Source organism: Chiloscyllium plagiosum, unplaced genomic scaffold, assembly GCF_037043375.1.
Source record: "Chiloscyllium plagiosum isolate Xiang-an unplaced genomic scaffold, Cpla_swu_hap1 HiC_scaffold_8, whole genome shotgun sequence".
Classification (NCBI taxonomy): domain Eukaryota; kingdom Metazoa; phylum Chordata; class Chondrichthyes; order Orectolobiformes; family Hemiscylliidae; genus Chiloscyllium; species Chiloscyllium plagiosum.
This window is the reverse complement of record NW_028270146.1, coordinates 38,144,534-38,159,356: the sequence shown is the minus strand read 5'-3', so window position 1 is coordinate 38,159,356 and position 14,823 is coordinate 38,144,534. Positions and strand designations below refer to the sequence as shown.

The 14,823-nt window shown below is 39.0% G+C and overlaps 1 protein-coding gene and 1 long non-coding RNA gene across 8 annotated transcripts in view; one reads left to right on the top strand and one right to left on the bottom strand.

The window, feature by feature from the left end:
* Nucleotides 1-10,179, top strand: part of lrrc9 (leucine rich repeat containing 9) — a 237,547-nt gene extending 227,368 nt beyond the window's left edge. For all 5 annotated transcript variants that reach the window (XM_087989715.1, XM_043697264.2, XM_087989714.1 and 2 more), the window contains 2 exons: nucleotides 5,893-6,067; nucleotides 7,968-10,179. In XM_087989715.1, coding sequence (XP_087845841.1) covers nucleotides 5,893-6,067; nucleotides 7,968-8,007 — 215 coding nt within the window. In that variant the 3' untranslated portion in view covers nucleotides 8,008-10,179. The remainder of the gene's footprint in view (nucleotides 1-5,892; nucleotides 6,068-7,967) is intronic.
* The window catches only part of LOC122553476 (uncharacterized), a 48,909-nt gene continuing 39,134 nt past the window's right edge, over nucleotides 5,049-14,823 (bottom strand). For all 3 annotated transcript variants that reach the window (XR_015757874.1, XR_015757873.1, XR_015757875.1), the window contains one exon: nucleotides 5,049-5,696. This is a non-coding gene — a long non-coding RNA (uncharacterized LOC122553476). The remainder of the gene's footprint in view (nucleotides 5,697-14,823) is intronic.

Genomic DNA, 14,823 nt, shown 5'->3' with positions numbered 1-14,823 from the left:
TAAGATGAAAATAATGATACCCTGTGCTTCAGGAGGTGCTGTTCATCTTGCTGGCATGGGTATCCCAGTCTCTAGGGATGATGATTAAACACACAGCTTTAAGTGGATCTCAACACTATAGGCTACAAGTTGTTGCAATTCAATCCAACTCTGTCTTCCATGTTACCTATAGAACCAGTAGTATGGGGAGACCTTGGATTGTGGAGTTAACTGTATGTAATTCGATTAGTTGTGTATAGAGGCTAGAAGCTACTGAGGATTTTGAATGCAGATAACCACTCAGAGACAATATATATATTAACTTGAACCTAACAGATGGACAATTGTTTTAGTTCCAAACTATCTAACCTCAATTTCAGGTGATGAAATATTCTGGATTTGCTATTAGGTCAGGAGCTGCCTCTGTCAGAACTCTACAAAGTTATCATATACAGCAATTCATCAGCCAACCAACTTCCATATTTACTGAAAACTGTCCAGTCCAGAACACATAAAACACGTGAAGTTTGAGTTTCTGCTTCAACTGCATTCGACTTTTCCAACACCCGTTATGCATGAAATTTCCCTCATTTTTTTTCTCTCAAGGTTCCAATTGGCTTGATTCAATTTGGCAGGGCAAGTTGAGAAACTGGTTGAGAAAACTAATTTGGCTTCACTTGCAATGTTGTGCCCAATTCTGGCTACTACACTTGAAGAAGAGGATATTTCAGTGCACAAGAAATGTTATAAAAATGGCTATGGCGATGAGAGACTTTAGTTATGTATGTAGATTAAGGAAGCTGGGATCATTCTCTTTAGGCAAGGTTGAGAAGAGATTTGATAGAGATTTTGAAAAACCTACAAGGTTTGGACAAAATAGATACGCAAGATGCTCCTACTGATGGAAAGGTCTAGAATCCATGTAGATGACAAAAAAAATACAATACGAGACAAGGAGAAACATTTTTATGCAGTGAATGGTTAGGAACTGGAATGCATTGCCTGAGAGTGTGGTGGAGGAAGGTTCAGTTGTTGCTTTCATAAGGGAATTAGATAATTACCCGAAAAGAAAAGGAAGGTATTGGAGGACTCTGGGCAAAAATTAGGGGAGTGTGGTGAGCTGAATAGCTGTTACGGAAAATCCATGTAAACAACATTCTGAATGTTTTATTTTATGCTGCGACCATTAAATGATTTTATGGTTCCATGATAGCACAGAATACACAAATACAAGGAAAGGATAAAATGAAGAGTATCCCTCATCCACACCATTCTGTTCTGTGTTTCTATGTTTCAAGTTGTCTTATCTTTCCCCTATGTTTGTTGCTTTTTAACCTTCTACACAATAGCTCTGTCACTTTCTCTTGGGTAGGGTCAATGGTGGAATTTGATGTTATTTGTTAAGAATAGATTTTCATAGCTTGAATGAATGAACCAGATCAATGGGTAGGAAATGAGAAGGATGCTCAAAACATCATGGCTATATTGAGTTCAGCCTATTTGCATCCAATCAACTAATTTTAATTTGCTGGAGTTTCAGATAGTTCATGATCTGATTGATATTTCATTGGAAGAAAGGAAGTTGAGAATTAATTAATTTGGGGTTGAATGACTTTATACATATCGAGCATCCTTGGGCAGCATGTAAGGTCACTACGTTGAGCAGCACATTAGAGGTTGGCAGACAGGGCACATGAGTCTTTGACTTTGCTGTGCATGCTCAAAGTGTATCAACTTATATTGTGCCTAGAAATGTTGACGTAGCAGGAAATCGGGCTGTTCTTTTATCTGTGCATTCACTCAATGTTTTTGAGGGCTTAAACCAAACATCTCCAACTGGTCAACATTAAGGCTTGCAATGCTGGAGGAGGATGAAGTGTTCCATCAGTTGGTTCATGACAGGAGACAGAGATGAAGCAACTGTTGTCCCCGACAGTCTCAAGTACTATGTTAGTAGCAGTTCATAGTCGAACAGGCCACCACAAAAGATGACTGCCTTAATCAGGGAATAATGTTACTGGCCCAGGATGGTTGCTGATATTGATGATTGCTGTCGCAGTTGTGAGAGACATACTTTGACCAAAGCAAGTAAGTGACCTTACCCCAGCATGGGTTTCTGGTCGCCAAGAGTCCCCCAGAGGTACTTGTAATAGATTTTGCGGTGCTGGGCCCCAGTATTAATAGTTCTTGTACTCATGGTTATCTTCATCAATTTACACAGTCCATTCTCACCAGTGATCAAAAGGCATGGACTATAGCCAGAAAGTTAGTATGTGACTGATTTGTTGGTTCTGTATTCCATGTGAGGTAAGATGCTGCATGCAATAGTGGGAGTGGTAGACAATATGGCTTGGTGGCAATTGTGTACAGCTGTAGAGTTATGCATTAGTGAATGTGAGATAGCAGAGAAAACATAGTGGTACTTATATTTGCGGAATGCAGACGTCATTAATCTTCTTGTGTTGCTGGGCTCATCTGCACATGGACACTACACTGATTTGAATGGCTATCTCAAATGAGGCTGGCAGTGCTTGGTGCCATGGTAGCCTCTGCTGGTCCTGCAGAAAAAGGACAACCCTGCTGCCCATGACCCCATTCACCAGGGCCTTGAAGTCCCTGTCAACAAACCAGGGTGCCAATTTTCCTCTGTTGGCTATCATCTTACCTCACTCACTGTCACCCATAGAGTCATAGAGCCATAGAGATGTACTGCATGGAAACAGACCCTTTTGGTCCGGCCCATATCCCTTCAAACCCTTCCAATTCATATACCCATCCAAATGCCTCTTAAATGTTGCAATTGTACCAGGCTCTACCACCTCCTCTGGCAGCTCATTCCATACACATACCACCCGCTGTGTGAAGAAGTTGCCCCGTAGGTCTTTTTTATATCTTTGCCCTCTCACCCTAAACCCATACCCTCGAGTTCTGGACTCCTCAACCCCAGGGAAAATACTTTGTCTATTTATCCTATCCATGCCTCTCATGATTTTGTAAACCTCTATAAGGTCACCCCTCAAACTCTGATGCACCAGGGAAATAGCTCCAGCCTGTCAAGCCTCTCCCTATAGCTCAAATCCTCCAACCCTGGCAACATTCTTATAAATCTTTTCTGAACACTTTCAAGTTTCACAACATCTTTCCGATAGGAAGGAGACCAGAATTGCACATAATATTCCAACAGTGGCCTAACCAATGTCCGGTACAGCCGCAACATGATATTCCAATTCCTGTACTCAATACTCTGACCAATAAAAGAAAGCATACCAAAACCTTCACTATCCTATCTACCTGTGACTCCACTTTCAAGGAGCTATGAACTGCACTCCAAGGTCTCTTCATTTAGCAACACTCCCTAGGACCTTACCATTAAGTGTATAAGTCCTGCTAAGATTTGCTTTCCCAAAATGCAGCACCTCGCATTTATCTGAATTAACCTCCATCTGCCACTCCTTGGCCCATTGGCCCATCTGATCAAGATCTAATTGTAATCTGAGGTAACCTTCTTTGCTGTCCACGACATCTCCAATTTTGGTGTCATCCGCAAACTTACTAATTACACCTCTTATGCTCGCATCCAAATTATTTATATAAATGACAAAAACTGGAGGACCCAGCACTGATCCTCGTGGCACTCCACTGGTCACAGGCCTCCAGTCTGAAAAACAACCCTCCACTACCACCCTTTGTTTTCTACCTTTGAGCCAGTTCTGTATCCAAATGGCTAATTCTCCCTGTATGCCATGAGATCTAACCTTATTAACCAGTCTCCCAGGAACCTTGTCGAATGCCTTACTGAAGTCCATATAGATCACATCTACCACTCTGCCCTCATCAATCCTCTTTGTTACTTCCTCAAAAAACTCAATCAAGTTTGTGAGACATGATTTTCCATGCACAAAGCCATATTGACTATCTGTAATCAGTCACCTCAAAGCCACAGATTACAAACTGAGCATGCCCCTACACCACCTACTCAGTCACTCAGGATATCTCACTACCTTACTTCCATCTGATGCACCACTAACAGCTGTGCCAGCCGCATTCATATTACTGAATCCCTTCTTGCAATCTAGGAAAATTTGGCCAACAGTAGGGCAAAGAGGGTGGTGGTGCAATGTGCAAAAATGCAAGGCAGAGATGCAGAGGGCATTCAAGTAAGCACAAATTGAGTGAACACTAAGAAAATAACCCAAGAGGCATCCTGTTCCAATGTATTAGATTGGTGCCTGTACCTGGGAGGACTGTAATGTATGTTGTCAGTATGATCCAATGTGCAATATTGAGGTGGTAAGCTATTACATACAAGTCTGAGATGTTTAATGGTGACGCAAGGCTAGTGCTTTTCCAATGTCAACCTCTGTAAATTGAGGTGCTGCTAGTCACTGCCCATACAGCATGCCTTAGAGTTAGGGAATGCTGGAGAAGACACTGGTGAGCTACTATGTAACCAAAATGGCTTTCATGTTGGGAATGGACGCCATCTCATTCTCTGCTTGAGAAAATTGCAAGTTGCATATTAATTAGGTCAGATTAAGTAATAATAAATATTAATACATGGAAATAGGCCCTCCCCCATTCACTGGCGAGATTCTCCTTCAGCTATTACAACCTTAAGCCAAAAATCAGATTTCTTTCTCTTGTTTTAAATTTTCTAAATTCATCATATTTTCCTAACTGTCTTGCCATTGTTCAAGTCATACAGGGCTGGGAAAAGTACACCCACTGTCTACTGATTTCTGTCAACAACTTCATATTCTGCATTCTTCTATTAATTTAACCCAAGTACATTATATGCTTAAATGGGCAAATACATACAGTGTCTTCAATATAGTAAGGCATCCCTAAGCAACAGGGCCCATTTATTTATATCCTAAATTTCAATCTACATATGTATATGTAAAGTGCCTAGGACTTGGCAGACAATTTGATCTTATTTGGGAAATGTGGGGACTTGATGTTGAGATAGAAAACTGGGAAATTTCCAATCACATTTGCTGGACAAGAAAGATGCTTCACTCAATTTTTCAGTAACAAACTGCAGAAAATAGCATTCAATTTGCTTTGCTTTGATTTGATTTATTATTGTCACATATACAGGGATACAGTGAAAGGTATTGTTTTGCATGCTATCCAGACAAATCATACCTTATAGAAATATATTAGGATAATAGAACAGAATGCAGAATATAGTGTTACAGCTGCAGAGAAGGGGTAGAGAAAAATCAACTCTAATATATGAGAGGTCAATTCACAAGTCTAATAACAGCAGGGAAGAAGCTGTTCTTAAATCTTTTCATATGTGTTTTTAAACTTTTGTGTCTTCTGCCCAATGGAAAAGAGTATGACCGGAGTAGGAGGGTCATTGATTATGTTGGTTGCATTCCCAAGGCAGCAGGAACTATAGACAGAGTCAATGGAAGGAATGCTCTTTTTTGTGATGGACTGGGTTGCATTCACAACTCTCATTTCTTGCGGTCTTGGGCAGAGCAGTTGCCATACCAAGTCATGATGCATCCAGATAGGATGCTTTTCACAGTGCATCTATAAAAATTGGAAAGAGTCATTGTGGACATGCCAAATTTCCTTACCCTTCTGAGGAAGTAGAGGTATTGGTGTGTTTTCTTGACTGTAGTGTTGATGTGCTGGACCAGGATAGATCATTGGTGAGATTTACACCTTGGAACTCTGAATCTCTGGATCTCTGAAACTGTACACTGTGGAATCATTGACAAAGAAAATGGCAATAACTATCAGAATGGCAACTGTAATGGTACAAATGTAGATCAAGACTCTATGACTATAAAATATTGGAACAGACAACTATTACTGCAAACTTTAGATAACTGACTGGAAGTAATTCACATTAAAACAGATGTCAACTTTTTTACAAATATGTAAACAATGTTGCAGATAAGAGGCCCAAGCATTTGGGAGCAAACCTGCCGAATACTCGTACCTTCCAATCAGACATTATTTGTCGGCAGATAAGAAGTGGTGCAACCTATCAACCTGCCTATATGCAGCAGCAGAGGGACAGTTCACGTAACATGCGAACTTTAATGCAAATCCAAGATCAAGATGGCAGGTATGTGGTTAATTTTTATTTGAATTTTATATTTGAATTACTTTATAATTATACACTTTGCAGGATATAACTTAATTTTTCCAGTGTCCAATTTCTATTCTGTAAATGGACATTGGCCAGTCCATCACAGCAGTTTTAACCGGCTGAAGGTTTGTTCTGTCAAACCATAATTAGATACCTATTGAAAAGTTAAATGTAAATGCATTCGAAATGTAAATTTATTCCCATGCATTGCGTCTTAGAAAAATATTTACAAAATACAACAATAAATGTCTAAGAAGCAATTAATTCTTAATTGGCAAGAAATGTTGAACATTTTTATTTGAATAATGTTTCCTTCAAATATAAGAAGTATGCTTTATTTTCAAAGTTAGTAGCACCATTATGGAAGGGTACAGAAATTCATACTCCAAATCCAAAAGCCTTTTTTTTACTGTTCTGAGTATAACATCCAGTAAAAATTATTTATCAGTATTTTTAAAAGTAAAATGGTTTCTCTTGGAGCTTGCATTCAAGCTTTTTGCTTTAAGTATGCCATTTGAGGAGTGTAGAAAAATATACTTAGAATTTTTTTTAGAGTTATACAGCACAGAAACAGACTCTCTGGTCCAACTTGTCCATGCCAACCAAGTATCCTAAGCTAAACTAGTTCCATTTGTCTGAATTTGGCCCATATCATTCCAAACTTCTCCTATTCATGTACCTATCCAAAGTTCTTTTAAATGTTTTAGCTGTACCTGCATCTACCACTTCCTCTAGTAGTTCATTCCACATATGAACCACCCTCTGTGTGAAAATGTTGCCCCTCAGGTCCCTTTTAAATCTTTCTCCTCTCACCTTAAAATTATTCTCTCTAGTTTTGAACTCCCCAACCCTAAGGAAAAGACCTATGCTATTCACCTTACCTATACCCCTCATGATTTGATAAACCTCCATAAAGTCATTCCTCAATCTCCTATGGTCCAGTTAAAGGGTTCCAGCTTATCCAGTCTCTCCTTGTAACTCAAGACCTGCAGTCCCAGTAACATCCTTGTAAATCTTTTCTGCACCTCTCTGATTTAATAATATCCTTCCTATAACAGGGCAACTAAAACTATACACAGTACACCAAAAGTGGCCTCGCCAACATCCCAACTCCTAAACTCTAATCAAGAAGGCAAGCATGCCAACTGCCTTCTTTACCACTCTGAATACCTGTGACGCAACTTTCAAAGAATTATGTACCTTGAACCTCTAGGTCTCTCTCTTCTACAATGCTTACACAACTGTGTAAGTCCTGTCCCAAATTCAACATTAAATAATAATTTAAATAGAATAATACACATAATTGAAAGTCATTTTTGCAATATTATTTATCTCAATAGTGACTTTCAGCCAGTTAAAAATAATAGAATTAATAAGAAACATACTAGGCAAAGCGCAATACATGTATCATTGTACAACATATTGTCTCCACAGATAGGTAAACATGAACTCTGATTTATTTTGGCTTTTCTGTCGGAATTAGTTCACTTTGATGATTTAATTTGCATGGTCAGCACATTTAGTTTTAGCAGTACATACTAAAAGAAAAATTTTCAAATTTTTGTCAAAGTTTGTTTGCAATGTTTGCTTTTTCTGTAATCAATTGTCACATTTATTGGATATTTAACATGATGCAATTGAAATAAAGCAGGCTTTTTTATTTAATCTCACTACTTTTTAGTATAAAGAGGACAATAATACCAATTGTTGCAAAATTAGTTCAAATATTTGTTAAAATGAATTTGCATAATCAAAATATAAGCATGAATATTCAGAATGTCTGTTCTGCATTTTTTATTATTTATGAAAATTAATTAGTTGAACATTTTAATTCATGAAAAATAAAATTCATTGCTAATGGAAAGGTTTCTTCTAGGGTACACAACAGTAGTGCTTCAAAGCCATCTCAAATGTGACAACAGGACGGAAAACAATACGGATGTCTGGATATTCCTTTCTGAAGAGGAAGACAAACAACTTTGCAGACACCATATGTCCCTAACTTTATGCATTGTTCATGAAATATTGATTCAGGCATTTTCTTTCAAAAACGTTTTACATTTCTAAGGATGAGTTATTTTTCTTTCAAAGTAACATTGTACTATTTTGTAAACAGTCCATAAGCCTATTTAAAATACAGCAGTGGATTTATTTATTTCTGCATCGCTTGTCAGTTTCTTCTCAAGGTTCAGGTATGCTGAATTTAACATTTTGTATGAGTTAACTATTATGTAAATTGTCTACATTTAAAGATTTACATTGAAACTAAGTTGGTACATAGAAAACCCTCTCAGATGTAAAAGGCATATGAAATAAATGTATTTATCATCCATAGGAATGCTCCAAAAAATGTCATCTGTTGTGTCCATCACTACATTACTTAATAAGACTTCGCTGTAACCTTTTTTCCTTGAGAATTTAATTGACATAATTTACATTCATCAAAGAACATTTGTTTGCACTTTCGGTGAAGTATACACTTCATTGACTTTTATAATTCAGTATGGAAATAACTGCAGTCAGTTTTACATGAACAATGATAACTTAATGCTGAGCTAATATCACAGAATATTGTGTAAAATACTCAGTTAAAACTATTTTAGTTGACTGTTAAAAATTCTTAAATCATGCAAAAGTGGAAGCAATTACAACATTGATTACTTTTGTTAGTTACCATGTAAAGATAAGGTTTGTATTTGCTAACATTTAAGAATCATTAAGCAATAACTGGTATTGCTCAGTAGTCTACTCCATTAATTAGTTATTTACTTGCAATCTCAAATACTGTATATTACTTTAAATGCCCCATAAATGTAATCCTATTTTGTTAAAGGTGTACAAAGATGGATTTAGAACTGCTTATTAAAATGACAATTTACAGTGATTACAATTAATGTTGTTAAGTATGTCTTGATGACATTGAAACATTGTTCCATATTTCTCAAAAGTATTGCAAAAGCATTTGTAAATACTATATTTTTGTATAACAAATTTGTATTTCTATTGCAAGTTGTTCCACAATAAGAGTAAATGTTATTGAACATCAGTACAAAATTGAAATTGTTTAATGTCTTATTGCACTTTTTTGAACTTACACATTTTGAAAACTGTTACTTCACAAGAAGTCCTCATAGTCTAGTCAAATGTGTTGTGTGATATTACGAAATCATATTTACACAGTATTATCTACACCCAGTCGCATTTCTTACCTTCATTCTGTAATTAATTTTTTTCTTCAGTTTCATTTTGAAGTGAAAACAGTACAGATGCCTAATAATCTATTTATACCCAAACATGGTAGACTTTGCTATTTTTATTTGTTTTAAAAGTTATTATGCAACATCTAATGTGTTTCAAAATCAATTAAAAACATAGCACTATCAGGATAATTTAATCTCAAAATATATTTGGATTAAGTGCATTTGCAATCAATAAAATGTTTCAGTTACATTCCACTAGACTGTTGCATCATACAATAAATTAGCAAAAATCTTCCAAGATCTTGTTAGTGACGGATTTTTCTCCCCAACATTTGATAAATTTCGATAAATTTCTAAATTTCATGCATTCAACTGTGAATTAAAGCACTCATACCCTTATTCATTTTTGAGCATGTGAACCTGTCTCCTATGTTATGTATAATTGCAGTTATTTCAGCTCTAGGGAAGAATTGCATTTTTAAAAAAATTGTTATAAAGAAGGTCCAAGCTATTAAATATTGCAAACAAATATTTGTACCAGTTTCACTTCAGGTGAGTAAATGTTGAAACTGTCATCCTTTTTATCTTTTCTCTTTTCACATATAGCTCTGGACTGTATTTTGTATTAGTTTCCAGTTGCATTTGCAGATTTTCCCGCTCACCCTAGTAGTTAATGTGCATTTATTTATTAGGACATTATTCAATATTAAACTCTTGACAGATTTTGAATGTGGGGTTCTTTCGGTTGTTTTATACTGCCACAATGAACCAGGCTTTGTGATTAGCTAACACTAGTTACTTTTTCCTCATCTGTAAAATGTAAGATCTTTATTTTAAAATGATCATGACTGTATCCTTAAATATTTTATAATAAATGGTGTTTCTCTATTTTGAGAATTCTTACTAGCTAGTAGTAATCGTGTGATTTTTAAGTGCTGTCACATTTTACAATTTTATTAACTACTCGTGATCTTGCGATCCTGCAAACATTATCACGTTCCGGAAATCTTACGGCAAGCAGTTAACTTATCAAATGTTTTGAGCTGTGTCACTGCGAGGTGAGTTGAAAATAATTTTTTAAGTTCTTGGGGATTTACGTGGTGAATGGGTCACATGCAGAAAGGGCAGGAAAGACTAGCTAATCATAATGACTGTTCAGTCTTGAGTGGAGCCACTCCCATTATTAAACACCATTCTCCCACAGCTATTCATTCTCTTCGGAGAATGAGAAAAAGTACTTCACCTTTGGGACTCGGATACGAGATGAAGGTCTTTAGCAAGTGTCTGTAAGGATCCGACATGAAATGGGTTTGTATTTAATCCTGCATTAACAAATTATCTTAAGAACATTGCACTCTTAAATTATTATGCCTGAAGATCGGATGACTGCATAACCCACCATGAACATCATATTTGTGAAGGTTTATCCTTGAGGAGCCCAAAAAAATTATTTTTAGATTTCAAAAATTGATAAGTGAAACCACAGTGAATATTTGGTGTTTTGTCATTAGTATAATCTGACCCTTTTTCATTTAATAGTGCAGATTATTTTAATTAACCTTCAGTAAATAAAGACGGCTATGACTGCTAATTTTGCACAATGGCATTGATTAAAATTAGTAATAGAAGTGGTGCTAATAAAAGTAAAGGTTCAGAAATATCAAACAAAAATGTGTCTACGTTTTGAAAGAAACAACTTGGCACTTTTCATTTGGTTGAGATTTTGGATTATGCATTTCTAATTAATTTTGGCATTTATATTCCAGAGTAATTCATGGTCAAAGATCTTTATTTAAATTTCACCAATTATTTGAGAAGAAATGAATATTATTTCCATTTACATCTCACCTAATAAGCATCAGTGTTGGTAAAATTTCTATTTGCATAAAAGTAATAAAATATTAATAGTGCTGTTTTGAAAATTGCACCAATGTAAAAGGCTTTTTTGAGATTTCCAGTGTGTTCAACAGAATTGTTTAAATCTGTTATGTAATGAAATAGAAAGCAACAGGCAGTACCACTTTTTCTACAATATAGATCTCTTAATTTCAATTACCTTTTTAATCTGGTGGTTGTTTTAAGAAAACACTTCCTTCCTTGTATTCTTAATTTTGGGTACAATTTTCTATTTGTAAGAGATATCTTTCAAAGATTGTGTAACTTTTGGATATAGGTTTGCTCGCTGAGCTAGAAGGTTCATTTTCAGACGTTTCATCACCATACTAGGTAATATTTTCAGTGAGTCTCCGAACGAAGCACTGTTGGTGTAGCCTACTTCCTATTTATATGTTTGAGTATCCTAGGGTTGGCGATGTCATTTCATGTGGTGACATCATTTCCTATAGTGATGTTATTTCCTGTTCTTTTTCTCAGGGGGTGGTAAATGGGATCCAAGTCAGTGTTTGTTGATAAAGTTCCGGTTGGAATGCTTCTAGGAATTCTCGTGCATGTCTCTGTTTGGCTTGTCCTAGGATGGATGAGTTGTCCCAGGTGAAGTAGTGTCCTTCCTCATCTGTATGTAAGGATACTAGTGAGAGCAAACCTACACCCAGAACCTCAACCTGACCTACAAATTTTCTCAAAACCCACTAACACCTATGGGCGCAATAAGCTAAAAATGACCTGAAAATGGGAAACCAATGCCATCCAACAGAGCGCCACCCACGAACGGCTATATATCCTGCACGAGTGCCTAAGGAAACAGGTACTACCTAAATGTCTTAAATACAAACCTCCCCTTAACACCCCACTAGCCAAAAGAATAGCAGAGCAAAACGGCCGTGGAATGCTTAGAGAAATGATTAATGATGCCCACAACAGGCTCCATAAATATAACCAGGAAAGTTTGTGCCAAAAATCTTTACTCACTAATGCAACAGACTATGAATGGACAGACACAGTACAACAAAGCCATAGATATTAGACAGCGACAAACACAGAAAATGAACAAACTAAACCTGCAGAAAAAAAATAGACAAACTTATACAAAATAACAATGCTGACAACACAGAAGCATGGATAAAATATTTATCTGACCGACCCTTAACAGACACTGAGATAGCTGTTTTAGTAAGAGGATTAAATTGCAACTTTCAGGATATGGATACGGATAAGATTTCTTAGCAGCATTAGAAACAACCCTGAAAGAAAACCAACCCACAGATGAAACCCAGCAAACCATCAGACAGGCAGTTGCATCAACATTAAGCAGGAAAAGGGAAGGAAACACACTCAATACACAACAAAGGAAAGCACTAAAAAGACTTAAAAAAATTAAAACATAATTATCCTACCTGCAGATAAAGGACGCTTGACAGTCATCTTAAATCAAAGAGACTACATTGAGAAAGCAAATGCACCACTTGCCGATACCAACACTTACTAACAAGTGACATTAGACTGACCCCACAACGAGAGAACCGAATCACAGTCCTTCTCAAAAAACCTCAGAAATCTGGAGTAATAAATAAGACCAACTTCCAAAAAATGAAACCAGACGGAACCAACACACCACACTTCTACAGATTACCCAAAATTCACAAACCAGGAGCCCCCCTCAGACCCATAGTCTCGCTACCTGGAACATCAACTTACAGATTGGCCAAGGAACTATGCCAGAGACTGATATACTCAATAGAAGACTCACGTCACTCCATCCACTCCGCCCAAGAATTCCTGAAGACCATTAAAGACACCCAGATAGGAGTTCAAGAATTCCCCATCTACATTCAGGACACCACCCACGCCCTCCTCCTCCTCCATGATTTCGCTTCCCTGGCCCCCAACACCTTATCTTCACGATGGCCATCCAGTCCCTATACACTTCCATCCCCCATCACGAAGTCCTCCAAGCCCTCCGCTTCTTCCTCTCCCGCCAACCCAACCAGTACCCTTCCACTGACACCGTCCTTTGACTGACTGAACTGGTCCTCACTCTTAACAACTTCTCCTTCCAATCCTCCCACTTCCTCCAAACCAAAGGAGTAGCCATGGGCACCCGCATGGGCCCCAGCTATGCCTGCCTCTTCGTCGGATATGTGGAACAGTCCATCTTCCGTAGCTACACTGGCACCATCCCCCACCTTTTCCTCCACTATATCGATGATTGTATTGGCGCTACCACGTGCTCCTACGAGGAGGTTGAACAGTTCATCTACTTTACTAATACCTTCCACCCAGACCTCAAATTTACCTGGACCGTCTCAGACCCCTCCCTCCCCTTCCTACACCTCTCCATTTCTATCTCGGGCGACCGACTCAACACAGACATTTACTACAAACTGACCGACTCCCACAGCTACCTAGATTATACCTCCTCCCACCCTGCCCCCTGTAAAAATGCCATCCCATATTTCCAATTCCTTCGCCTCCGCTGCATCTGCTCCCAGGAGGACCGATTCTACTACCGAACAACCCAAATGGCCTCCTTCTTCAAAGACCGCAATTTCCCCTCCAACGTGGTCAACGATGCTCTCCACCGCATCTCCTCCACTTCCTGCACTTCCTTGAACCCCGCCCCTCTAATCGCCACCAGGACAGAACCCCACTGGTCCTCACCTTCCACTCCACCAACCTCCAGATACATCATATCATCCTTCGTCATTTCCGCCACCTCCAAACAGACCCCACCACCAGGGATATATTTCCCTCCCCACCCCTATCAGCGTTCCGGAGAGACCACTCCCTCCGCGACACCCTCGTCAGGTCCACACCCCCCCCCCCTCTCCAACCTAACCTCCACTCCCAGCACCTTCCCCTGCAACTGCAAGAAGTGCAAAACTTACGCCCACACCTCCCCCCTCACCTCCCTCCAAGGCCCCAATGGATCCCTCCATATCCGTTGCAAATTCACCTGCACCTCCACACACAACATTTACTGTATCCGCTGCACTCGATGTGGTCTCCTCTATATTGGGGATCCAGGCCGCCTACTTGCGGAACATTTCAGGGAACACCTCTGGGACACCCGCACCAACCAACCCAGCCGCCCTGTGGCTGAACACTTTAACTCCCCCTCCCACTCCGCCAAGGACATGCAGGTCCTTGCCCTCCTCCATCGCCAGACCCTGGCAACACGACGCCTGGAGGAAGAGCGCCTCATCTTCCGCCTAGGAACCCTCCAACCACACGGGATGAATGTAGATTTCTCCAGCTTCCTCATTTCCCTCCCCCCACCTTATCTCAGTCCAAACCCCCGGATTCAGCACCACCCTCTTGACCTGCAATCTTCTTCCTGACCTCTCCGTCCCTACCCCCTCTCCAGCCTATCACCCTCACTCTCACCTCCTTCCACCTATCGTATTCCCAGTGCCCGCTCACCCCCCCCCCCACCACCTTTTATCTCAGCCCGTTTGGCATTCCTGAAGAAGGGCTTATGCCGGAATCGTCGATTCTCCTGCTCCTCGGATGCTGCTTGGCCTGCTGTGCTTTTCCAGTACCACACTTTTCAAGTCTGGTCTCCAGCATCTGCAGTCCTCACTTTCTCCCAGAAACCCTAACCACTCTCCCTACATCAAAGACATCTTGGAAATG